At 39.3% G+C, this 26,474-nt stretch overlaps 2 protein-coding genes across 4 annotated transcripts in view; one reads left to right on the plus strand and one right to left on the minus strand.

The window, feature by feature from the left end:
- The window catches only part of PURG (purine rich element binding protein G), a 37,434-nt gene extending 21,928 nt beyond the window's left edge, over window positions 1-15,506 (minus strand). The window contains exons 1-2 of one of the 2 annotated variants that reach the window (XM_061134511.1): window positions 15,449-15,506; window positions 14,250-15,131 (exon numbers count right to left, since the gene is read on the minus strand). In XM_061134511.1, the coding sequence (XP_060990494.1) occupies window positions 14,250-15,125 (876 nt within the window). In that variant the 5' untranslated portion in view covers window positions 15,126-15,131; window positions 15,449-15,506. Of the gene's footprint in view, window positions 1-8,108; window positions 15,132-15,448 lie in introns of those variants that run through there. The other variant, XM_061134510.1, reaches the window with a different exon arrangement.
- A 639-nt stretch (window positions 15,507-16,145) lies between these two features.
- The window catches only part of WRN (WRN RecQ like helicase), a 118,966-nt gene continuing 108,637 nt past the window's right edge, over window positions 16,146-26,474 (plus strand). For both annotated transcript variants that reach the window (XM_061134831.1, XM_061134829.1), the window contains exon 1: window positions 16,146-16,336. The gene's annotated coding sequence lies outside the window, so the exon portion shown is untranslated. The remainder of the gene's footprint in view (window positions 16,337-26,474) is intronic.

The raw sequence follows: 26,474 nt of genomic DNA on the forward strand, positions 1-26,474 counted from the left end.
GACACATTCCTATGACAGTTTTCTGCTCCAAGGGCCAGTTGTCTGGCTGAGTTTGAAATTTTCAGAACTACAATGAGAACTTTATAGCTCTAAAGCAGAGATGACTTTAGCCAAATAGCAAATATTTGGCATGAATGCTGTTCTTTTCTCTTTCCCTCTAGAGGCAAATTTCAAATTCTCAATGCAGCACTTTAGGGCAGCCAACCAATTGTAGTAACAAACAAGATGAAGCCAATTTGTCCCTACTTCTCCAAGGCATGGAAGGGGATGCAGAAAGAATTGGTCTCTCTTTATAATTTTATACACACACACACACACACAATAATCTTGTAGAGTAAAATTTAGTTAGCTAAATAGTTAGAAAAATGTAATACATATACAGTTTATGGACTTTGGCATAATATATTTCAATGTATTCAGGTCTCTCTCTTAAAGGTATTATAGTACTTGTCCTTTTGAAATTTGGATATGTTACAGTATCACAGAAAGCACAAATGGCTTAAGAAGTGACCAGAAAAAAAAGTGGACTCTCCAAGTGAGAACTGATTTTCATATTGGTTTACACTAGATCCCTGAATTTAGATATTATTGCCACTAATACCCTTCAGCCTTTTGTAAAGCCTTGAAATTCTCCAGGAGAGAATCACACATATTATTTGCAACAATAATCAACTTTCTCGGAAGCCTAATCTCTAATACAGACTATCTGAGCTGAAATTAGCAAACTTCACGGCTTCTTTCCATCTTAAATTAGTAGTGCAAAAAAAAAAAAAAAAAGAAGAAGTGAAAATATTATTTTATTGCTTCAATCTTTAAACAGAATTTAATCTGGATTTCTATAAAGAAAACCTTTATTTGATAATATCCAATAATTTGGTTTTCCAACTTACCATACTGTCATGGCTTTCCAAATAAGCCTGTATAAGTACTTTCAAAAAAGCAAAAATACTAAATTTATTCCTTTAAAAAAATCCTTTCTGAAAAGAATGATTAAAAATAAAAAATTTCTTATGAAAATTAAAGTTGGATTTGATTTTGAAGGGCAAATTTCATGAAACCTGTCTTAACTAATTCATTTAAGTAGTAAAGCTCATGAAAATTGGAAAGCTGGTTCTTGTTTCGCAGTAACAAGTGGTGGGAGGAAGTGATCAAGTTCCTCTTTTTCCAGAATAATATTAGAAAAACTGAATCACACTTCTTTATCCTACCTGTTAAATCAACAGAGGACCTGACTACAAAAGTTCTAACCATTATTTCTAAGAAATTCACTCTAAGTAGAAAAGAGTTATCAAAGTTACAATAGTCCACTTATTTTTCTGATTTATTAATTACCTTTATGCATCATGTGTGAGGGAATCTTCTCCACCCAGGGATTGAACCCAGGTCTCCTGCACTGCAGGCAGATTCTTTACCAGCTGAGCTACCAGGGAAGCCCATCTCTGATAGATCAGCAGTTAATCTTTTTCACAATTAGGAATTCGTTCATTGTGAATTCACTCATTCACTCAGTAAGCACTGAAGCTGTAAAGAGAAGTTAAAGAACTTGCAGAACCACCAAGTGTATACATATGAATTTAGTATTTCTGATAGGATGTGATCCACTAAAATGACAGCTGCTAAGAGTTTACATATAGTCATATTTATTAATTATATTTATATATAAAATAGCTTTTATTAATTTTGATCAACACGCTAATTATAGAATTGTCCTCAAGTTGACAAACATAAGATGAATTATTAATATGTTAGTTATGTTTCCAAATAATATTCCCAGTGAGTATTTAGGTGAAGTATCTCTAAATTTAAATCAGTGGGTCCAACTGTTAATCTGAAAAAGTACATAAATACACTATAGTGTGTGTGTGTATATACATATATATATATATATATTTCCTCTATCCTCTGCATATAGATAGGACTTAGGAATATGGTGAAAATATTACAGTCTTGCAAAAGAATTATACTGTATCTCTTACCACTTATGTATCTTGAGAGCTAAGCAGCATTTTAAGTTTTAACCTTTATTATCTGTTTACCTAGCCTATTTTAGTAATTATGAACCTTTGAAGTACATGGAGTATATCACAAAATGTAAATTTAAGGGACCAAACTAATTCCAAGGTCCCTTCAAGTCCTAATACTTAGTATTCACTAAAACTTGTATTAACAGTTCTTGAGTATAGAAATTATTCACTTTCCTTTAGCAAGACTTGTCTACCAGTTATTAATAAATCAAAAATATGTTACAGTCTCCACAAATCTGAAAGCTAAGCTTTTCACATAAGGATTCATAATGGTTAATTCCAATCACAATTATCTCAAGATAGCTGTTAAAAAATCAGAGGCAACTAATGAGTTCTTAAATGTAATGAAAGGGAAGAAAATAATTCTTTACCCAACCTCTAGTCAATTTATTCAAAAAGGTTAAAATATGAAAGTGAATGGCATAAAGCAGAAAGAGTAGGATGGCAGAAAAAGTTGCAAAAAACCATCTTTTTGTCAACTCTGGGATTTGTAAACTTCTCAAAGCAGAAGGAATAATACTGGATCTTTTTCCCAGCAAGATGCTACAGTTGTCTTGACCCAAGTTTCTGCTTCAGCATCCTGTGTAGCTAAGGTAGAATCATATCAACCTAGAGTACTGGTTCTTAAAGTATGGTCCCCAGATCGGCCGCATGGGGTCCCCTGCAAATATATGAGAAACACAAATTCTTGCTCCTCTCTTCATTCCCCATACCTAAGGAACAGAAACTCTGGGGGTAAGGGCCACTAAACTGGTTTAACAAACCCTCTAGGTGATTCTAATTCTCTTAAAGTTTGAAAACCACTGGATCTGTAAACAGGGCAGGCATCACAGTTTATCCTTTTGGAGTTCAGAAGAAAAAGAGGAAACTTGGTAATTAAAATATGAAAATGAATGGAACAATGCAGAAAGAGTAGGATGGCAGAAAAAGTTGCCAAAAAGAAAAAAAAAACCCAATGAAACTCTAATATTGCTAAGACCTGTTAGACATAACCAGTTAACTTTGGATCATGAAAATTAAACTGCAGACCCACAGTGAATAGTAATTTGTTTCCTCTGTGCCCTTTGGGCAGAATTGGAATGATCATCTGTATTTTCATCATCTGATCCCTTTAAAAAGTTATTCACATTTATTTGAAACAGTTGGTCAGGATAAGAGGTTCAATCTATAATCTACACCAAAAATCAAGTAAGTTGGATTGGCATCATAGTTTAACCAGCTAGATAAATGTTCATGTAAATAAGTGTCTTTTGGTGGTACCAGCCCCAGGTATAGGGAATAGTTTTGGATTAAAAATAATTCCCAGTAATCGGAGGCAGATTTATTGACAGTGGTGGCTGGGGTAGACTGTGCTTTATTAGTTGGGGGTTAAATCTCAGAGTAAGTCTTAAAGGCATTCTGGCCTAACTGAGCACACTCTTTGGCTTGGTGTCAATAAGGATCAAATATATTCTGAACCAGTTTCTAAGCCTCTGGAAAATTATATTAAGATAAGGATAACAGTAGAAGATGTCTAGCAAAGCCTAGAGCATGGAAGACAATAGTACTTATTAGTACTTCCTAGAGCATGGAAGTAGTCATTAGTACCGATAAATCTTATTTGACTCTCCCTTTTGTTAACACTTTCTGTTTGAAAATGGTCATGGTGCAATTTTCCTAGAGGCTAAATTCATTTCTGAAATTACCTGTCAATCATGTTAGTCAAAATATTTTCTGAAGACCTGCTGGGTACTGAACAGTGGGAGTAACTGACCTTTCAGGCTGTATCATCCCAAGTGAAATGTTTTCTCATCATCTTAAACTGTTACACAGAAGTTCTGATCAGAGTGTTGAAATTACTTAAGTGAAGCAGCAGCCCTTCTTTCTTAAGAGTCCAAAGTCAAGTTCATAGGGCCATTTATACTTTTTCAAAGATGAGCTTTAGCCTTTCTTTGTGGTGTTTCAATAGTCATTGGAACAAATAAATAGGATAGAGAGGGGCCACGGTGGTAGTGGGAGAAAAACGAGTCCTTAACCACTTTCAAGGAAATCAACACTGGATATTCATTGGAAGGACTAACGTTGAAGCTGAAGCTCCGATACTTTGGTCACCTGATGCAAAGAGCCGACTCACTGGAAAAGACCCTGTTGCTGGGAAAGACGGAGGGCAGGAGGAGAAGGGGACGACAGAGGATGAGATGGTTGGATGGCGTCATCAACTCAATGGGCATGAGTTTGAGCAAACTCTGGGAGATGGCGAAGGACAGGGAAGCCTGGCGCGATGCAGCGTTGTAAACAGTCAGATGTGAGTTAGCAACTGAACCACCACTACCACCTTCAACAGGGTAAAATGTACAGAAGGGATGGGAAAGATAAGGAAGGTTATTTATAAGTGACAGAATTTAAAAGTCTATTTTTATGCCTGATGATAACATGGTTTACCCTTTTGTGGGAATTTACTAAACAGTGATCGATGTGTGTATGTGTGCTCAGTTGCTCAACTGTGTCTGACTCAAAAGTGTCTGACTCTTTGCAACCTTGTGGGCTGACTGCAGCCTACCAGGCTCCTCTGTCCATGGGATTTTCCAGGCCAGAATACTGGAGTGGGGTGCCACTTCCTCCTCCAGGGGGCCAGGGGGGTCTTCCTGACTCAGGAAGATTCCTTGCGAGTCTAGAACCCGAGACTCTTGCGTCTCTTGTGTTGGCAGGCAGATTCTTTGCCACTGAGCCACTTGGTAAGCCCTTTATGCATCCTACCCAATAGATAAAACCCCATAGTAAATGCAACTGAAACTTCAGACTATTCTACCTATTTACATTCTAGACTGACAATTATTGGCATAAATCACCTTGCTAGTTTAAAGGACCTAGAAATAAAATATAGCTGTTTCTGAAGTAAATTAGCAAATGATAAGAAAAGTTCTGTACGTTCTGTACATACAAGGTGTCTTGTACATATCCATATCTTTATTCCTAAGTCAGCTCAAGATTTTGTTGTTTCATCTGCTGGGTAATTCTGTCACTTAGGTGTGTTCTTTGGGTAAAGCTGCTTGGAGGGTCTGAAATGGGAAACTGAGAAAAATTTCTACAAAGTGGCCAGGGTGAAGAACTGCCAAACTAAAGTATTCTTTTTCATCCAAGTTAGATTTCAAACTACACTGAAGAAGAAGCAATCATGAATCTAAAATGGATCTGCTATTTTGAGGAGAAGGAGAGAAAAAAAAATTCTACAACAGCCAATTCACTCTACAGAATCTGTTGATAAGATTACTAGCGTGAACCACCACCAGCTAAAGGCTTTCATTAAATGCTTCTGCAATGGAATTTTATGTGTACAGGTATTTTTGAAATTGACAGATCACATATGTGTATATGCACTTCAAAATACACTTTCCTTGCTCTAAAATGCTGTCTTTGATAAAGAAATAGGCCTCCAAAAGATGGGTTTAGAGAGAAAGGTGTCACTTTTTGTGATTGCTGTTGTTTAGTCGCTAAGTCATGCCTGACTCTTTGTGATCCCATGGACTCTAGCCCTCCAGGTTCCTCTGTCCATGGGATTTTTCCATGCAAGAATACTGGAGTGGGTTGCCATTTTCTTCTCCAGGGGATCTTCCCAAGCCAGGGATCAAACCCGTATCTCCTGCATTGGCAGGCGGATCCTTTAAAGCTGAGCCACCTGGGAGGCCAGTCACTCTTTGTAACTTTTTAACTCCCCTCTATCAGCAGTGATGTAGGCAGTGTACAGGGGAGGACTGGGATGCCTAAATAAAAGCCTTTGAGACAAAGACCTGTGTGATGCTCCTTGTCTCTCCAATCACCAACCTCTGCAGTTTCTCAAGGCTAAAAACAAGAATACAACAAACTTATTATGGTTTATCTTGACACACCCTAGTAGTTACAGTCCTCTGCAGCAGAACAATACTGTTTGAAGTTCAGCGTTCTTGATATTCTCTGTTAAATGTCATGACTTGTAATATAGGACATTCAATAAGACCAAGGAGATTGGGGTCAAAGGAAGTATCTGATTGTCAGGGACCAATGTGATGATAGTTGCAGTATATTATTTAGCAATATAATTTATGGTTATTTCTGGAACAATGGCATTTCAGAAACTGATGTTAACTTTAATATTTCTTAAGATAAAAAAATGACTACAGTATGTATAGACCTAGTGATGCTGCTTTCTAAAAAGGAAACCTTGAATAGACAACAAAAATTTTTGTTAAAAAATTTAAAGCCTAGGGTAGTTATGGAGTAAGTATACAACAATTTGGTTCTAAAGAAGACTACGAACAAAATTGTCTCTCGTGTGGTTACAGGGATACACACATTCTAAAACTGACACTCCTGCTAGTCTTTCAGGCATCCTGTCAGGTTGTTACATTATTATAGTTGTTATTAATATAAAGAGAATATCTCTTACACTTTCCAGTTCAGGTATTATTCATCTGTTTTTTCTTTCACTCCCCATCAATACAGAATTTAAAAAGTTTAGAGTAGGAGGGAACCCTAGCTTCTAGGACAAAATTGTTCATGTTTCATATAAAGAAACAACTGAACCAAACTTAAATGATTTGCTCAGGGCCAGGCCATACACTGGCAGAATTAGGTCTTATGATTCTTTCTCAAATGCTCTTTCAAAGGTTAAATAAACAGATTTCATTCTGAGAATGACTTATTTATCTCAGTTCTCTTAGACTGATTTCTTTCATTACAGTCAAGCAAAATAATCAGCCATCACCTTTCTCTTCTCTATTTCTTCTTTTATATTTGTGACCTCTAGACAACTTCAGCAAACCCACAACAAACCATAAATAAAATCCTGAATTATCCTACACAATTATTTCTTCTAAAAAGACAAAATACTGAATATTTCAAAATATGGGCATCTCAGATTAAGACATTCTGCCTCTACCCAGATCAAATAACCAGATTTATATTGCTATTTTGATAAAGACTCATCAAAAGATCTTCCCACCTCAGGGATCAAACCTGGGTCTCCTGCATTGCAGGCAGATTCTTTACGATCTAAGCCACCAGGTAATCCCTTGATAAAGACTAAAACCAACAAAAGCATTTTCCCCACAATCTTACACTTTGAGTGACTTTTAAATGTTTAAATACTGTAAACTCTTTTCTTAGGGATTACTTTCCTTTTTCTTTACTCCTAGTATTTCCTGGGAACAATGAATAGTTTGAGTAGAATAATATGGAAACTAAGTATAAAGAGGTAAAAATCAAGTACAGACAATGGCTATTCAATCTTAGAAAAAAAGTCAACACTCAAGAAGAAATCATATATCCCATTTAAAAGAGTGTTCTCTCCATATTCACATTACAAACTACTTTCACTATAGCAGCACTAATTCATTTCCAGTAAGATTTTATTTACTAGATGTTACTGGCCTCAATAAGGCTAAGCAATATCTCACAAGGGATATTGCAAAGAAGGTAAAGTTTGGGGAAAAAATTTACCAGAAAGCATCAACATGGGAAACTCTTTAATGAAGGATGGAAAATTATTAATATTTTTAGCCTAAACGTGAGCAAAACTCTTTCCAAAGGTGAATTTACCTTCCTTTTGATCCCTCTCTTTAAAAAAGGAACAATACCTACATACCATTTTAAGCTTAAACAAGTAAATACCTGGAAATCTTAATCAATGTTATAGACTCTGCAAAGGATAGTGAGTTGTTCACTAAAATGAAAGAAGCAAACTTTAAAAATATATGTTTAAGACAATCTCGCTTTCTAACAACACCTTTCTCATGTTACAAACAGAAAATCATGCCATCAATTATGATTATTCTAAAGATGAATTAAAGTGCTTTAATTTTTTAAGTCTTTAAACATTTTCATAAAGTTTACATATACTAATCCATAAAAAAATTATTTCTCAACCCATATACTCTTTAAGTTATTTCTAACAATATTGGAGTTTTTACTTTGGTTGCTTTAATTCATAACTAGATAGGATCCTTCATGGTTCAAGTACTGGACGTTAATCTTCCAGAACATAATCTTTTCCTGTTGGCTATTAGAAAACTGACCTTAAAATGCCCCCTTGATGTGAATAAAAAGAGAATTACGACTTTTTGCGAGGAGGGGTTGGGGAACTATTAAAGCAACTTTGTTTATATTTTCAGGAATAGTAATTATGCTACTACATTTTAAAACAATTATATGTGCTATTTTATATTCTTCTGGCAGAGAACAGAAATGGTTTAATTGTATTTTTAACCACACAGCCCTAAGGTATTTAGTCTTTTCCCAAATCATCATAGTACCTTTTGGTCTCAAGGAACTCTGGTAGACTCTGGGTCCCTCAAAGGGACCCAATGCTTTAAATAATCAGAACTAGCATTTTCTGTTTTTTTTGTTTAGTCTTGGATTTGACTAAGTGCTAACTGAATGATTAATTAATAACTATACTTTTCTTATCATATATATAAACGCTTATGTTATTAAATCAACAATCTTCAACAGGGTCATAACCTTTTGTGATGGTTCTAGTATTGATTTTCTCTAATAATGATAAGGTCTTTGGATAAAAATAATAGTAACAGAATTAGTAAAAACTGATTAAAAGTGATAATTTATTAAAGCTTTTAAATATGGGTATTTTTCATGAGGACACAGTTAATTTAAAATAATCTTTGGGTAAACAATTTCATATCCTGAACTGTATTACATCAAGAAAAAGAACACCACATTTTTGAGGGGCAGAAGCGGGAGAGATATGAGCACAAAGTAGTTTGGAATAAGGAAGGATAACTGAATATTTATACATTTAAAAATTGATATGTACATATATTTGCACTTTGAGTAAATTCCAATGGGAGTCATCTGAAATTTCCTTGGGGTTCCCTTGGTGTCATAAATAGCTCAAATTAAATGCTATGGTAACTAGATCAAACATGGCATCTAAAGGAGAAGGGGAAAAATACACTTATAATGATAGACCTAATATTGATACTACTGGGTACAAGAGAGTGTCTATATGTTTTTAACTGTATGTTTTAAAAGAATATGTGTATATATACATATGTGTATATGCAGAGTAACTCTAGAAGGATGCACAAGAAATTGGTAACACTAGTTGCTACCTTTCAGTGTCTATCAATCTGGAGCATCTAAATTTTGTACTATATGCAGGTTTTCCCTATTTAAAAATATTGATTAAATAAATTTAAATTGCTTAAAAAGCCATGTCAAATTAAGGAGAAAAGATTTTTGACATTACTCAAGAAAATACACTAACACATAAACTGTTTTTCTACATAAATTTGAGTATGACAGAGTAACTGTGATCTAAAAACTCAATTTTCACAAGACATTAAATTGGGAAAAACACATTTCCCTGTACCTCATTTCTACAGCATTGTGGACTACAGATTGTCTTAACAGCATGCGAACATCTCTCCTCTCTTCCTCTGATGGGCTAGCCATGAGCCATCATTTCTCTATGAAATTCAAGGAATCTTGAAGGAAACTCCAGAAGGATTTTAAGAATCTGTATTTGGCAGGGATAAATATTACACCTGTATTATTCTGTTGGCACAGAGTCAATTTTAAATTCTCTTTGTGGTTTACTTTAGATTTTTATCCTGCCAATACCAAATATGTTTGGTGTTTTGGTAAAAGACAGACTTCAAACTACGTGGTGACTAAGCAAAGTTCTTATATAAAGCTTGAATAAGATTTTATAAATAGTTCCAATGAAAGACACTTGGAAATAAGCAGGAAAAAAGAAACTCATACTTATGAAAAAATTATTTTCAGTATACTACTTCAAGTTTCCAATCAAGTCCTATTTAAATATTAAAATAAACATAAAATCTAAAGGAATGATAGTACAAATATCAACTTTCCATGGCAGCTGCTTATTAAAACTGAATGTCTGAGGGTATATTCCAATTTCATCTTCAGATTGTGCAGCTCAGATAAATGTTTATTTTACTGAAAATATTTGCAAAATTACAATATAAATACATGAGTATATTAAGATAGGATCACTCTATATAATGTATTCTTATCCACATATATAAAATGAATGCAGTAAATATAGTATACTCTTGATGAATTGTTAGTACACAGTGTTTCTTAGTAAAGTACATACAACCTATTATTAAGCAACAATTATCTACTTTTCAAATGTACATCTTAGGAAGTTTTCAGGATGGAAGGATACACTAAGTCCCCTAATACCCTTTTCGGTTGGCCAAAGTTAGTTCTGCAAATTTTGAAATAATGTCATATTTATTTTAGCAATTGTTCTTAGTTTCTTTGCATTTCCTTAATTTGAACATTATGTCTTTAGTCTGGTTGTTTTTTTAATGATGCCATATCAGCCAATCATACTTTGAATTCTAATACAGTACCAGGTACTGTCTTTTCATTAGTAAGTGAAACATGCATCAGAAATGAAACAGAATCATTAAAAGTTTTTTTTGTTTGCACAAATTTCCAAAATTCATTTTCAGGGTATTATGGGGAGTCTCAATTAGATATAATCTCAACTGTAATACTAGTCTGGGCTAGAAAGAGTTTAATTAATTGATTCTAGTCCTTAAGGATACAAATATGAACTCTAAAATTCTCTGTTAGGTGTCTCGGGATTTACTTCAGAGGCATCTTCTACCCTTCTCCATGACACTGGTTGAATGGAAACTTGTTACTATAGCAGTTCCAACACAAACATGTGCATGCAAGAGCTCACCCTACAGATTCTAAACTACACACTATTGAAACACGTCCCACCAGTCCAGTGGCATAAATGTACATCTTTTATATACAAAAGGTAAAGTGCATTATTAAATTAGTGAACTGACAGATTGTCTGCCCGGACCATATAGCTTTCAAATAGACAAATGTGAAATTCCCCCATTAGAACCCATTATTTCAAGAGGTTCCAACTAGCTTTTCCACCCTGTCATTTATTTTTTGGCCATGCTCTTTAGTGCAAATAAGCTTGTGTTTGACTCAAGTTTAAGGGACATGGCAGTTTGGGGCTTTAACAAGGAAAATTATAAAGTGTGGCAGAAGTTGAATACTTTTATAATACATTGCATCTCTTGCATATAAGCAACAGATTAGTGCGGCTTTCAACTGGTAGGAGCACACTGCCGACAATGAAGAGGAACCCGTTTCCAGATTTCGTACTACCAGCTTATATGATTACAGTTTTGAGTCTGTACCACATTATGCTTGGATTATTATGTGCAAACATCATCAGTGTTTTAGAATTATATAGTGAAAGAGTAATTTTGGTTACTAACTGAAATGCTCACTTTTTGATTGCTAACATCCAGTTGCCTTAAGAGTTTTATATCTTCAAGGCAGGGATCCTAGTATTTTGAAGAATACCATGTACACTTGCAGCTCCATTTGTGATACAAATGACAATAAATAAAATGTATATTGCACAGATAAGAGTAGTAGCTTATTTTATAAGATACATGGCAATACATGTCCTAATACCAGAGTTTTGGACTGGATCTTACTGGATTATGGCTAATGAATGATTGGAAATTTTAAGTATCAAAAAATCATAGCATCATTTCCTTTTTCAGTGAACATTAACTTTGGAAAAAAAAGAAACTAAAGGACTGGCAGAAGGCTTAATGATTTTAAAGTATATTCAACTGCCGGTATATATGCATCTATGCAATCCATAGCTTTGAGATGGTAAAAACTTTGAAGTATACATACCATGTAGAAAATTTGGCTGCTTAATCCATTTTTAACTTAAATTGTTAATGAAAAATTAATAATATTTATATACAATGAGTTAAGGATATTTACGTCTGACATAGTAGTGTGTGTGAATATATATATATAACACACATATATACATACATATATGTACATATATATATATATATATATATATAGACACACACACTCAAATCTTACCAGACTAAAAACCAAAAAGGAAATCATTTAGACTTAACGGATATAAATATGTTAGAAGAGAAGGTTTTAAGAGAGAGTACACAGTCACAGCAATAGTGAGAGGAATGCTCAAATAGTGGAATATTCACAGCTCCAGTTTGCCAAAATCTGACAGGTTAATTATTATTCATAGGCACTATGATGGGCAGCAAAGCAATCAGTAGTATTGTAATGCAAGGGCACACCATTCCTTCCTAGAACCCAAAGCTACTTTTTATCAAGTCTACAATAGTTACTTTACAGTGAGGGCTGTTTAAAGATCCTTGCTACTTTTAGAGTCTCAACACCCACCATGTGCTATTAACTCTAGTACTAACATCATCTTCTAACCTTCAGCTGTTCCACAGTGATCCAGATGGTCCACAATTATAATGAACTAGTGAGATTCCTTCACACTGTTTGAGGAAACTGGAAATACAATCCGTAAGCCAACACCAGCATATACGTCTGGGTTACTGACTGCTTGTTTTTAAGTAACATGAATTAGTGAAATTCATTTTCTTAATTCATCTCGTTTAGTGACCTTTTGGGGGACAACCTCTGGAGGGAAAACAACTGTTAAAATAATTGTGAATTACTTATAGCATATAAAAGAAGAGCTACATTCTGATCTCAATCCGAGCAGTCAGCTCTCATCAATGAGAGCTATATTTAGGGGTTGAAATCAGTGTTTGGCTCCTAAACATGATTATATGGACTTATTGTGTGGGAGGTGAGGAAAGCCGAGAGAAAAGACAGTAATTTCATTCAGAATAAAATGCAGCTCAACAGATAAGATTTCGGTCAGTTAATACAGGGTGGGTTGGTACACGTATACATTATATCCACTTGTTTAAAAAACTGCTTAGGTGTTGGAAAATTGCAGTGGCACTTCCTGGAAAGTAATTTTTCATACAAGTAAATGGGTGAGTCTTGTGTAAAGTAAACTTTTTTAAGTATCATAAAGAGCACCTTGGAAAATGCCTGAATTTTCTTTTCAAATATGCTTGTAACCAATCTTCAAATAATATTTTTTCAGGCTGAAATTTTATGTTTATTCTAAACGCTTTTTAGAAAAGAGAAAACTTTTCCTGGAATTAAAACACCTGTAAAAGTCAGGTTTATACTGGAAGTGTTGAAATGGTCTTAAGGTGCTAAAAGTGCTACTAAAATATATTATTATAGATGTATTTTTATATCAGATAACTGGTGCACCAACCCCTCTGAAATAGTGTTAAAGCAGCAGCAAAAAATATAACACCTTGAGTCTATGATATATTTTGGGAAAGAACCTCTTACAACCTTCAAATTAGTATGAAAAGCTAAAATATCAAGATTTCCATAGCAAAGCCATAGGATGAAGCCTCCCACGCAACAGTGACATAAAAAGTAATTCCTGAAACTTGGGAAAGCCACTAATAATATATGGTACAATCATCAGAGGTGAAGATAGGATTGTAACTAGCTTAGAATAACCAATAAAAACTCTTATGGCGCTCATACGGCAACTATAAACTGTAGGGTTACCACAAAATTTGAAATTATAGCATACTATAGTAACTAAGATTTGATTCTTTAATGGGACTGTTTAATATTCAGTTATCCAATGGACACTGAATATATTTCACCTTGTCCTTTTATAAATAAATAAATATATTTAGAATAGAAGTCAATTTCTGTTTCTGTGGTAACTGTCCTACAGGTAATTCTAGCAGCTTTTAATGAAGTAGGCATGGAATACTTTTTGGGGGGGAACTTATTAAATAGAAATCACACTTCCATATTAACTATATGTATTTTTTTCAGGCTTATGTCATAGTGCAATGTAAATCTTAGCTAGGGTACTTAGAAGGTCAGAATGTCATACTTTGTGCTGATTTGCATACTTCAATAGTCTGGAGCAGTTGAAGCAGGTAAACTATTTAGCTTTGGGAAGGCAGGAGTTCCCATAAGAATTAGAGTGTTCTACGGGTAACATAACATGAGAATCAGACTCCTTGAAGTATAAACTACTAGAGGTATTACTGATAACAAAGGGCCCCCAAAGAGGAGAAATTTCTTCAAATGAGTATGGATCAGTTCTTTTAGCCAATCTATGATTTTAACTTTTGCCTGATGGAGTTCACTTTCATCTTAGTCGAGGCATGCTTGTTCTTCACCACTGGCCCTTCTGCCATCCATGCTCTTTTCTTTATGGCTGTTGCAAATTTTCCTCATCTCTTCTTCATACTTGATAAAATTCTCCCCAAACCTTGTCCAAGCTTTGAACGGAACGGTAATAGTATTACGGTAAGGTGGCCTCACCTCACTTACCTTCAGGAAAATTCCATATTTATTAGAGCCCACATCAAAGTAGAACCTTTTATTGTCCACTCTGAAAGAAGTCCCCTCGGGGAGTTCCACGGGGTCGTCGTCTCCACCTCTGCGTTCTTCGATGTCCCCTTCGCCATAGTCTTCGATGAGCTGAACCAAGGCGTCGCGGAACTCGATCATTCCTTGAGCTGGGAGGACAATAGTCTGCTCTTGGCCCAAAGTGTGGCCAAAATAACCTATCATGCCAGTCCCCCGCATCATGGTTTGTCTAATCCTTAGGAAGCGCCCCCGCTGGTTTTCCTTCAGGTCTAGATAGTATTTCCTGTTGTCCCTCTCGATGTAGTCTGTTTTGAGGACACTGTGGGGGTGCTCTTCGGACCCCACCGAGACCGGCGGGGAGGGCGCTGAGTGCTTCTGTCTCCTCCTGGAGCCCTGCTCTTTGCCGTGACCGTGCTCTTGTCGGTGGCCTTTCAGGCCCAGGTGGGCATAGTGCTCGATGAAGTCCCCTAGGCAGTCCTTCAGCTCCGCGGCCACCGACAGGGAGAGGGTCAGTTTACTCTTTCTGATATTGTCTTGCCGGCCTCTCCCTATCCAGACTTCGGCTATCTTCAGGAACCGGCCCCGCGAGCTCTGCTTCACGTCTAGGTAAAACCTCTTTTTCTGGATGTCCACTCGTTTGGAGGCCAGCTCCTGGATTTCGGCGGCGCCCCCAGCCTGACTAGGGGTGGCTGAAGCCGCGTAGTGGGGGTAGTGGGAGTGCTGGGCCTGGGGGTACAGTCTACTCTTGCTTAGGCCAGAGACCCCTACATTCTTGCCGCCGCGGCCACGGCCGCCGCCGCCGCCGCCGCCGCCTCCCCTTCGCCTGGCTCTTTCCATCTTCAGCTGCAAGTGACAAACAGACACACGGGGTGGGGTGGGGGAGGGGGTGTTGAGAACAATCGCAGACGCCCCTCGGCCTGCGCTGCCCCAGCCTCTGCCCGGGACCCCCACATCGGGCCGCCGCAGCGCCGGGCTCCCCGCCTCTCCCGGACGGGCTGCGGCGGCCGGGCGAGCGGCCGGGCGAGCGGGCGGCGTCTCCCGGCTCCGCACTGGGCGCTCAGCATCCCTCCGCCGCCCCTGGCCTCCCGCTCCCGCTCTGCGCCGGGCCGCCCGCCTCGGGCTCGGCAGCCCCCGGGCCCCCCCAGTCAGCAGACACTCACATCAGCGCTACCATCATCGCCGCCACCGGTGCCCTTCACGACCGCCGCCGCCGCCGCCGCCAGTTCTCGGCCCCTCTGTGGCAGCCGCCGCCCCCTGCCTGCTCCCCCGCCGCCGCCGCCGCCGCCGCCGCTGCTCGCACCGCCCCGCGCCGGAGCAGCCGGGCAGGGGCATCGCCCGCGGCGCCCACCGCCGCCGCCGCCGCCCCTCCAGCGGCCGCTGCGGGGGCCGCCGCCGCTCTCCGGGCACCGGCCCGACGCCCGCCGGGGAGGAGGGGAGGGGGCGGGGAGGGGGGCGGTGGGAGGCGGGCAGTGGACCCCGCCTCCTCCAGCACAGCCCGCTGAAGCGAAGATCGGGTCTCGGGCTCTCCTCTGCGGCCCGCCCTGACGGAAGCCCAGCGCGTGGGACTGGGGCGTGAGCGTGAGGTGACCGGACAGGTGTGAAGATGGAGACGAGGACCCGGCTGAGGCGAGGCTGTTCTGACTTCTCCAGGTACCACGGAGACGTAGGACTCGGGCGGCCCACCGGCGCCCGCACGGAGACTACACTTCCCGTAGTGCTTAGCGGCGGCGAGACCACCCCGCCCCCCGCGCGCGCATGCGCGCCGCGTAGCCAGCTGGGCTAGGGTGGGTGGGGCTGCAGCTCGGCGCTTCGGGAGCGGAGTACTCGGGGGCGTGGCGGAGCCCGGAGGGAGGGGTGGGGAAGGTCCGTGTCCCAGGAGTGACACGTATTGTGTGCGCAGTGATTCGCCCGCGTGGGCGCCGCAGCGTGGGAATGAGGTCTGCTGAATCGGTATCGAACTCGGATGTCTGGTTCAAGGCCGTGGTGTTGGGTCGCTGCACAAGTCATCCAGCTGATAGACAAGCCCCGTTGAATTGGCTCATCTCAGGGTAACGTGTCCTTCCCCCCAACCTTGCTTCAGGATGTAGGCCTTGGGGTATCTTTCTAGCCTTCTCCGACCTGGAGGTGCTCAGTCCGACAGAGTAGGTCTCTGGGCTTTGGGTGGGAGGTTCCTTAGGGATGGACATCTTCGTTCTCCTTTTCCACCTCCCTTTTGTGTAATGTAACAAATCATGTTGGATTTTTGAATTCAAAATACTCAGTCTTTAATTTTTGTTGTTGTTGTTTGTTTTTTTCCTGGTTAAAATTGAGTTGTTTTCTAGTTATGTGTCAGTAGGTAAATATTCTCCCTACAGAAGAGGATATTAACATCCTCAAGATGCTAATTTAGTAGTGTTTTAAGAGTACTTGGCATGTTAATTTTGAGGGAGTTGAAGTCTATGGCTCGGGCAGTTACATTTTCATGCTATTAAACAGTGATCTCCCTTTGTTAATTCCGCAAATATTTACCGAGCGCCGCTCTAGGTCCGTCAGTGAACAAAACAAACACAAATCGCTCTGTTTTGGGAAGTTTGCATTTTGGAGAGAGATAGGCTGTAAGTCAAATCCCTGGTGTGTCAGAAGGTGAAAATTCCATGGAGAATAATAAAGGAAAGAGAGATGAGGAGTGTGGATGAGGGTAGGAAACTGAAATTTTACAGTAAGGTAAGGCCTGGCTGAGAATGTAATTTTTTTGAATTAGTGTTTATTGGAGTATAGGTGCTTTGCAATGCTGTGTTAGTTTCTACTGTAAGGCAAAGTGAACCAGCTATATGTATACATAGATCCTCTCTTTTTGGACTTCCTTCCCGTTCACGTCACCACAGGGCACTGAGTAGTTTTGTGCTATATAGTAGGTTCTCATTAGTTACCTATTTTATACATAGTATCAGTAGTGTATTTGTGTTAATCCCAGTCTCCCAATTAATCCCCCCTTCTCCCCATCTTGGTGTCCATAGGTTTGTTCTCTGTGTTATGTTTCTGTTTTGCAAATAAGATCATCTATGCCGTTTTTCTAGATTCCGCATAGATGCATAAAATATATGATATTTGTTTTTCTCTTTCTGACTTACTTCACTCCTTGTTAGTGTTAGCTGCTCAGTCGTGTCCAGCTCTTTGCGACCCCATGGACTGTGGCCCGCCAGGCCCCTCTGCCCGTGGGATTCTCCAGGCAAGAATACTGGAGTGGGTAGCCATTCCCTTCTCCAGGGGATCTTCCTCACCCAGGGATCAAACCCTGGTCTCCTGCGTTGCAGGAGGATTCTTTATCCTCTTTGCCAGCTGGGTAACTTTTGAGTAAAGAGCTGAAGGAAGTGAGCGAGCTCGTTTTGTGGCTCTCTGAGGTAAAAGAAAGTGCAAAGGTCCTGAGGGAGCCTGCTTGGTGTATTTGAAGAGCAGGGCTTTCCTGGTGGCTCAGACCGTAAAGCGTCTGCCTGCAATGTGGGAGACTCGGGTTCGATCCCTGGGTCGGAAAGATCCCCTGGAGAGGGAAATGGCAACCTACTCCAGTATTCTTGCCTGGAAAATCCCATGGACTGAGGAGTCGGGTGGGCTACAGCCCATGGGGTCACAGAGTCGGTCATGACTAAGTGACTTCACTTTTTCACTACAAGGCCAGTAAGTTAGCAGAGAGTGAGATGGAGAAGAATTGTAGGAGATAAAGTTGGACAGAAAAGAGTGTGGGACAGATTGTATAGGACCTGGTAGGCAATTTTGAAAATTCGGGTTTTCATTCTGAGGGAGATGGGAGGTTACTGGAGAGTTTTGTCAGGGAAACACCATGAGCCGAATGATCTTAAAAAACTGTGGTAAAATATATATGACAAAGTTTACCAGTTTAGCTATTTTTCATGTGTATGATTCAGTGACATTAATTACACTATTACACAACCATCACTGTTATTTCTAAAAACTTCTTCATCAATCCAAACAAGCTCTGTAACTGGTTAATTAAGTAACAACTTCCCATTACCCTTCTGTCTAGCCCCAGGTAACCTCTGATATGCTCACTGTCTATGAATTTGCTTATTCTAGATACTATATACAAGTGGAATCGTATTTGTTTTTTTGCATCTGACTTATTTCACTTGTCATAATGTTCTCAAGGTTTATCCACGTCGTACCATGTATTAGAACTTAATTTCTTTTTCTGGCTGAATATGTTTCTGTTGTATGTAGATACTATATTTTGTTTATCCATTCATCTGTTGGCAGACAGTTGGGTTTTCCCCCCTTTTGGTTATTGTGAATAACGGTGCACTGAACATTGGCTTACAAGGATCTACTTGAGTCCCTGTTTCTAGTTCCTCTTTCTTTTGGGTCTGTACCTAGGAGTGGACTTGCTGGATCATATGATAATTATGTGTTTAGCTTTTTGAGGAACTGTTTTCCACAGTGGTGGAACCATTTTACCTATGCATTTTTTTTTTTTTTTTTTTGGCTATGCTGGGTGACTCGGGAGATCTGAGTTCCCTGACCAGGGATTGAATCCGGGCCACAACAGTTAAAGTGATGAGTCCTAATCACTGAACTACCAGGGAGCTCTCAATTCCATATGAATTTGAGGATTAGCTTTTCCATTTCTGCAAAAAAAAGGCCTTTGGAATTTTGATAGAGATTGTGTTAAATCTGTAGGTAGCTTGGGGTTGTATGACCTCTTAACAGTATTAAGTCTTTCCGTGAACACAGGTGGTGTTCCATTTGTTTTGGTGGAACTTGTCTTCTTTGTGAATGAAATGTCTTCTTTAATTGGCAGCAATGAGGGAGTCTTTTGGGCCTAGAAAAGAGAACAACAGTCTCAAAGGCCCCTTGCTGAATCATCTAATTTAGGAGAAAACAAAACAGGACTTTAGTTCCACCCTGATGCTCCAGGCCAGTTGCATCTATCTGGGACTTATCACCCCCTGTCCAGAAACCTACCACCCCCTACATCTGCCCAGAAGACTTATCACACCCTGCCCAACTACAAATGTCATCTCAACAAAAGAATACTCAAAATATCCCGCCTGACTGACATTTCCCTTATCGATTTCACAAACCTCCCTATAAGTATGACGCCTCCCTGATCACTCTCAGCACTCAGCCTGGTCCTTAGGCCGACTGTCGCCCCTCCTTGCCTAAATAAAGGTAACCTACTTCTGTTGAGGTCATCTTTCCTTTTCTGCCTCACCCGATCTATGCCTTACAAGCAATGTTTTGTAGGTTTTGATATACAGGTTTTTAATTTCACCTCCTGGGTATTTTATTTTTTTAGATGCTGTTGTAAACAAGATTGCTTTTTAAATTTCTTCTCAGATTGCTCATTGCTGTTGTCTAGAAACACAGCTGATTTTTGTGTCTTGATCATGTACCCTGTAACTTTGCTGAATTTGCTTATTAGATCTAGTAGGTTTCTTGTGGTTTCTTTGGGATTTTTTTTTTATAGACACAGTCACGTCATATGTGAATAGAGTTTTACTTCTTTCCAGTTTATTGCCTTTTAGTTCTTACTTATACCTAATTTCTCTGGGGCTAGAAATTTCAGTACTCTGTTCAATAGCTTTGGTGGAAGGAGTATCTTTGTCTTGATCTTGATTTTAGGGGAAGAGATCTTCAGTCTTTTACCGTTGAGTATGATGGTAACTGCGTTTCTCATAAGTGCCCTTTATTGTCTGGAGGAAATTCCCTTCTATCCCTAGTTTTCTGAGTTTATATCATGAAAGAGTATTTGATTTTGTCAAATGCCCATGTCAGTTGAGGTGGTCAGTTGTATTTCCTTCATTCTGTAAATGTTACATATTACATTGATTGATTCTCTTATATTGAGCCACCTTTACATTCCTGGGATAAATCTCATTTGGTTCAGTTCAGTTCAGTTCAGTTCAGTCACTCAGTCGTGTCCAACTCTTTGCGACCTCATGAATCGCAGCACACCAGGCCTCCCTGTCCATCACCAACTCCCGGAGTTTACTCAAACTCATGTCTATCGAGTCGGTGATGCCATCCAGCCATCTCATCCTCTGTCGCCCCCTTCTGCTCCTGCCCCCAATCCCTCCCAGCATCAGGGTCTTTTCAAATGAGTCAACTCTTCGCATGAGGTGGCCAAAGTGCTGGAGTTTCAGCTTCAACATCAGTCCTTCCAATGAACACCCAGGACTGATCTCCTGGAGGATGAACTGGTTGGATCTCCTTGCAGTCCAAGGGACTCTCAAGAGTCTTCTCCAACATCACAGTTCAAAAGCATCAATTTTTCGGTGCTCAGCTTTCTTCACAGTCCAACTCTCACATCCATACATGACCACTGGAAAAACCATAGCCTTGACCAGGTGGACCTTTGTTGGCAAAGTAACGTCTCTGCTTTTTAATATGCTGTCTAGGTTGGTCATAACTTTCCTTCCAAAGAGTAAGTGTCTTTTAATTTCATGGCTGCAATCACCATCTGTAGTGATTTTGGAGCCCCCCAAAATAAAGTCTGACACTATTTCCACTGTTTCCCCATCTATTTCCCATGAAGTGATGGGACCAACTAAGATGCCATGATCTTAGTTTTCTGAATGTTGAGCTTTAAGTCAACTTTTTCACTCTCGTCTTTCACTTTCATCAAGAGGCTTTTTAGTTCCTCTTCACTTTCTGCCATAAGGGTGGTGTCCTCTGCATATCTGAGGTTATTGATATTTCTCCTGGCAATCTTGATTACAGCTTGTGCTTCTTCCAGCCCAGCGTTTCTCATGATGTACTCTGCATATAAGTCAAGTAAGCAGGGTGACAATATACAGCCTTGGTGATGGTATGTAATTCTTTAAATTGAAACATTTTTTAACAGAATCACTCTGACATCTGTTTTGAGAAGACGGTGGAGGCGACGGAAATAAGAGGTCATGTGGCTTGAACCAGGGTTTTTCTGTGCAGGTGGTCAAAGATGAGAAACGCCTCCTTTATGTCAAGTTTCTATATTTACATGGCTCTGTTTCTGAACATGATATATTTTGTTCCATTGATTTATATCTATTTTTATACCAATTCCACCCTATTTTAATTTCTGTTTTTCTGAACTGCTTATGTTTAATAGAGGGATTCCCTGGGGCTTCCTTTGTGGCTCAGCTGGTAAAAAATCCGCAGTATGGTAGTATGGTAGACCTGGGTTTGATACCTGGGTTGGGAAGGTCCTCTGGAGAAGGGAAAGGCTCCCCACACCAGTATTCTGGCCTGGAGAATTCCATGGACTCTACAGCCCATGGGGTCGCAAAGAGTTGGACAGGACTGAGTGACTTTCCCTTTCCCTTTCCCTGGTGGCTCAGACTGGAAAGAGTCTGCCTCCAATGTGGGAGACCCAGGTTTGATCCCTGGGTTGGGAAGATCCCCTGGAGAATGATATGGCAACCCACATCAGTATTCTTGCCTGAAAAATCCCATGGCTGGAGGACCCTGGTGGGCTACAGTCCACAGGGTCTCAAAGAGTCGGAGACGACTGAGCGACTTCGCTTTAGGAGTTCTCAAACTCTTTTTTATGTTTAATAGAGTGAATTTTTCTTTATTTTCTTATTTTCTCAAAAAATACATTTTTTGGAATGCTCTTGACTATAATATAAGCTTGTGTGGTTTGATGAAAAATCCTGCTGACATCTTTTCTTGCGTTGCTTCTGGAGTGTATTGATTTAATTAATTTAAAGTTTTGAATCTTAACTGTCCAGGAATTCAGTATGTCTTCTCTAGCCCTTTTTTGATGTCTTACTAAGCTTGCCTAGTTGTCTTTAAAATGGGTCTTATGTAGTTTACTTTAAGTTTATTCCTTGGCAGATGGTCATCTTTGCTGTTTTTGAGTTTAGATATAAATTATACTTTTTAATTGATTCTTGCTCATATATAGATAAGTCCTTTCATTTGGATATGCTTATCTTGAATCTGGTCATCCCTGGAGTATTTCAGTCTTTTAATCAAATTGATAACATTTTATAAAATCAAGTTACCTCAAAGTGATACTGGGGGACAAGTATTTTGGAGACTTTAGCTCTTTGATAGGAGTTAAGCTCACCTCTCGTGAAAACTGGTTACTGATAGCAGTCAGGTGCTACCTCCCCCCCCCCCCCTTAAAATGATCATCATCAGCATTTTTGTGTGTGTTACATCTATGTTTATTAAAAACTGCTACAAACAAACAAAGCCTGTACAAAAAAGCTCCAGGTACATTATCGCTTAGGACCTCCAACTCCTCTGCCACAGCCACATAGTCTTCCTCTGTCATGGATTAGTCTTCCTTCCCCTCTACTTTGAAATAGTAGTCTTAAGAGACATTATCGCCTAGGACCCCCTCTTCCTCTGCCTCGGCCTCTTCCTGCAACAGCTTCCCTTTTCTTAGACTTCACCTTCGGTTCCACATCCAAGAGCAGGGTGTCCAGAGGTAAGCTGTCCGGCAGAATGAAATACCGGATGTTATTTCCTCGGATACTCAGTGTCTCCAGCTGTACCTGCTCTCTGTTCTTCAGGGTCATTGTCACTGCTTTAAGATGCGTATTCATACTGACATCTACACCTGTGATTGTTCCATGGACCTGTGTTCCATTCTTTAATTCAATGGTTACAGTTTCGTGACTCAATTTCATCAAAAATGAAATCAAAATAGTCCATCCCTGACTTGAAACATTTCGGAACTGGGTTTTATTACTTCTTGATAAACCTCTGCAGCTTCTAAGTACTCTTTTGCCGGCTCTGCATGCTCACGAGCTTCATCCTAGCGGTGCCGACACCCTTTCGGCCCGATAGTACACAAAATCCGACCACCGACAGCGGAGGTCGGGCGTATGAATGGCCAGAAACACTTACTCTCAGGGCTCTGACGTAGAGACCGCGCCGAGCGCCCATCATCAGCATTTTTATTATCATCTGCACCATCATCATTCTTCACTACTTCCCTCAGGGAACATAAAGGTTTAGCCTGTATCCTCCTTCACCTGCAGAGCAGTCAGCTTCTTTTAAAGGGTGATTTGCTTTCTTTTTTGATGAATGTTTTATATATGGGAGGATTAAGAAAGAGGTTGGTTTTGGAATAATTTCTTCACTGGGAAATAAGTGATTAGAATAATTTCACATTATCTCCCAATAAGTGGAACCAGTGACCTTCCCTCCCTTCCATTCAAGCCTTTGCTTCTTTCTAACTCCAGAGTCTTGTCTGAATTTTATAATCTTCCACCTTTAGTCTGATAGGCTAGCTCTTCGGGGCAGGGCAGAGATTCACCCTCTCTTTAGATCTCTCTGAGGCCAAGAAGGTAGAGGTGTGGGATCTCCCTAGTGTATTGTAGGAATAATAGAAGCAATTAGAAAAAATATCAAAGGTTTGTTGCTTCTTCTGATTTTGATCTGTAGCATGAGACATCACCTGTTGGCATGTGATCTACTTTAGCTACTCATTTTTGAAATGAGGGCATCAGAGTGCGGTGGAAAGATCACTGGACTGGAAGATAACTTTTGGCTCCTGTACCATCACAGAATTGCTCATTTTTCCTTTTACTCATTTATATAAACTTTCCCTGTCTGAAGAAGTTAATCTGAAGTTCTTGGCATTGGATAAACTTATGGTTGCTTTCAGAATTGTATATTAATTTTCTAATTTCTTTTTCACTCTGTCTCTATTTTTACCTTTTGCTATTCCTTTCACAGTTAAATTAGTCTTATTGTAAAATACTACACTTTTCTTTCTGTCTGAAAATCCTGAATTTCAGCCCAACACAGAGCTATGCATCCTAAGGTTCAATATCAACCCCATTTATTAAGTCCTAATTTTCTGTTACATTGCTTTTTAATGTTATTTTAATTCTTATTTTGATTTAAAGAAGATATGAAGCTCTGTTTATGAAATTTTGAAACTTTTGGTACTGTATGCTTTGTGTGGCTAGTATTTTTGTATGTTTGTGTGGGGCTAGTATTTTTAATCCTTATAATTTATTTTTATTTAAGATAAGGGGTTAAAGAAAAGAATTGGCCACATACTGTTATTTTCAATTATATTTGTGTGTTAGTTACAGCACAAGCACCGAAAACTTGACTTAAACAGGCTTAACAAATAAGGAAACTTATTTTTAAAATGAACCTTGAAGGCTGAGGGAGGACTAACTTGAAGACTAGTTTAGTGCATTGACTGTAGCTTCATTTTTCATCTTTTCTATCTCCTGTGTATTGGCTTCATCCTCCAGCTAATTTCCATCACCGTGGCAAATTGGCTGTCGAAGGCCCAAGGCTTCCCATACTCAAAACAGGACATCTCTTGTGGTACTTTCATATAAGTGAAAAAAAAAAAAATTATTCTCAGAAGCCCCGTAAACATCTCTTGTATCTCATTGGTCTGTCTTAGGTTGCAGTTTTTATTCTTAACCCAAAGCTAGGAGAATGCCTTGAGTTCCAGCCTGAGTTTCTGAATCATCATTATGACTGGGGGAATGGGATTTATTTTAGATCAGTTGGATTTTCCATGGGAGCTGGCAGTGGAGGCAACTTCCTTGAAGCACATTAGCTTTGCAAATAACTGGTCATTATCTGAATTAAATTTACAGTACTGTGCAAAGGGTACAGGGTGGAATGGATGCTGGGTAGCCAACTGTCAACGTCCTTTTGATAATGAGTCTTACAAAATTTCATCTCAGCCCATATGAAGTGACAGTGAAAAATAAAAAGGAAAAATAAGCAGCCTAAGAAGGTTTTAAATTGACTTACCTGAAAACTTTCTCTGCAGTTTCCCAGTTTATAGTGGCTGATTTTAGCTGACTAGCTATAGCTACTTACAGAACAGAGGAAATTCATTAAAAATAATGAATTATTCAGTTGGATAATGAAATTCAGTTATAAAGCACTTTGCTGTGCTGTGGACTCAGTTCAGGTCAAGTCATGTTCCTGGTTTATGGGCAGTGCGGCTTCTCAACGATGACACAGCATTATTCTTTTCCCCTGTTGCTAGCATTTTAATGACCTTTTTTTGTATTTATTTGGTTCTACTTATACTTTATTTCAATTAACTTTATTAACACAAATTTTAACTTACACTTTAAAAATATAAATTATGTATTACATAATGTTTGACAGTTATGAATATTTAGTAGATACCTATAAAGAAATAGGTCTCTCGAAAGAAAAATCCTGTTACCTTTAAAATTGCTGTGATTTACTGTAGCTGAACCAAATGCTAATGGTGGTTTTATTTAGCGTTTGTAGTTTGTTTGCCTGGGTTATTTGGAGGGAAATTACGATTCAATAGATTAATGAAAGCCTCTTTAATTAGGGAATTTAATGAGGACTTTGTCATGGATTCCGTGGTTCTTTTTCCTCTGCCCCTTCCTATTCCTATTAGTGCATTGAAAAGTAGAAAAGAATTCTCAAAAACAATACAGAAGGATACCTTATAAGTTATATCCTTTACAGTAATTACAGATTGTTCATGCTTGTGTAGAAAAATGTGTGTGCATGTGTCTCTATGGGGACTTCCCAGGTGGCTCAGTGGTAAAGAATGTGCCTGCCAATGCAGGAGACGCAGATTCATTCCCTGGGTTGGCAATATTCCCTGGAGAAGGAAATGGCAACCAACTTCTATATTCTTGCCTGGGAAATTCCATAGACAGAGGAGCCTGACAGGCTATAGTCCTTGGGGTTGCAAGAGTTGGACATGACTAAAACAACTGTGTGTCTTTATATGTATCTGTGTATATATATATATATATATATATATAATTTATTATTGTTAGTCTCTCTGTCGTGTCTGACTCAGTGTCTAACCAAAATTTGGACATTGATAACCAGAGTGAATTGCTGAATCATTTAAGCTGCTTTGGTTTTATATTATGTATAACAAGGATGACTATGTGTGTGAAGTCGCTCAGTCGTGTCTGACTCTTTGCGACCCATGGACTGTAGCCCACCAGGCTCCTCCGTCCATGGGATTTTCCAGGCAAGAGTACTGGAGTGGGTTGCCATTTCCTTCTCCAGAGGATCTTCCCCACCCAGGGATTGAACCCGGGTCTCCTGCATTGTAGGCAGACGCTTTACCGTTTGAGCCTCCAGGGAAGTCAGGATGACTATACTTGTATATAAATCTTTCTGGAAAATGCTGGTTATTTTTGTAAGATTAATTTTTAAAAATGTAACTTTAGGTAAAACGGTGTGAGAAGTAGAGAAGTATTTTGAGTGGAA

The sequence above is a fragment of the Dama dama genome, chromosome 32, assembly GCF_033118175.1.
Source record: "Dama dama isolate Ldn47 chromosome 32, ASM3311817v1, whole genome shotgun sequence".
Classification (NCBI taxonomy): domain Eukaryota; kingdom Metazoa; phylum Chordata; class Mammalia; order Artiodactyla; family Cervidae; genus Dama; species Dama dama.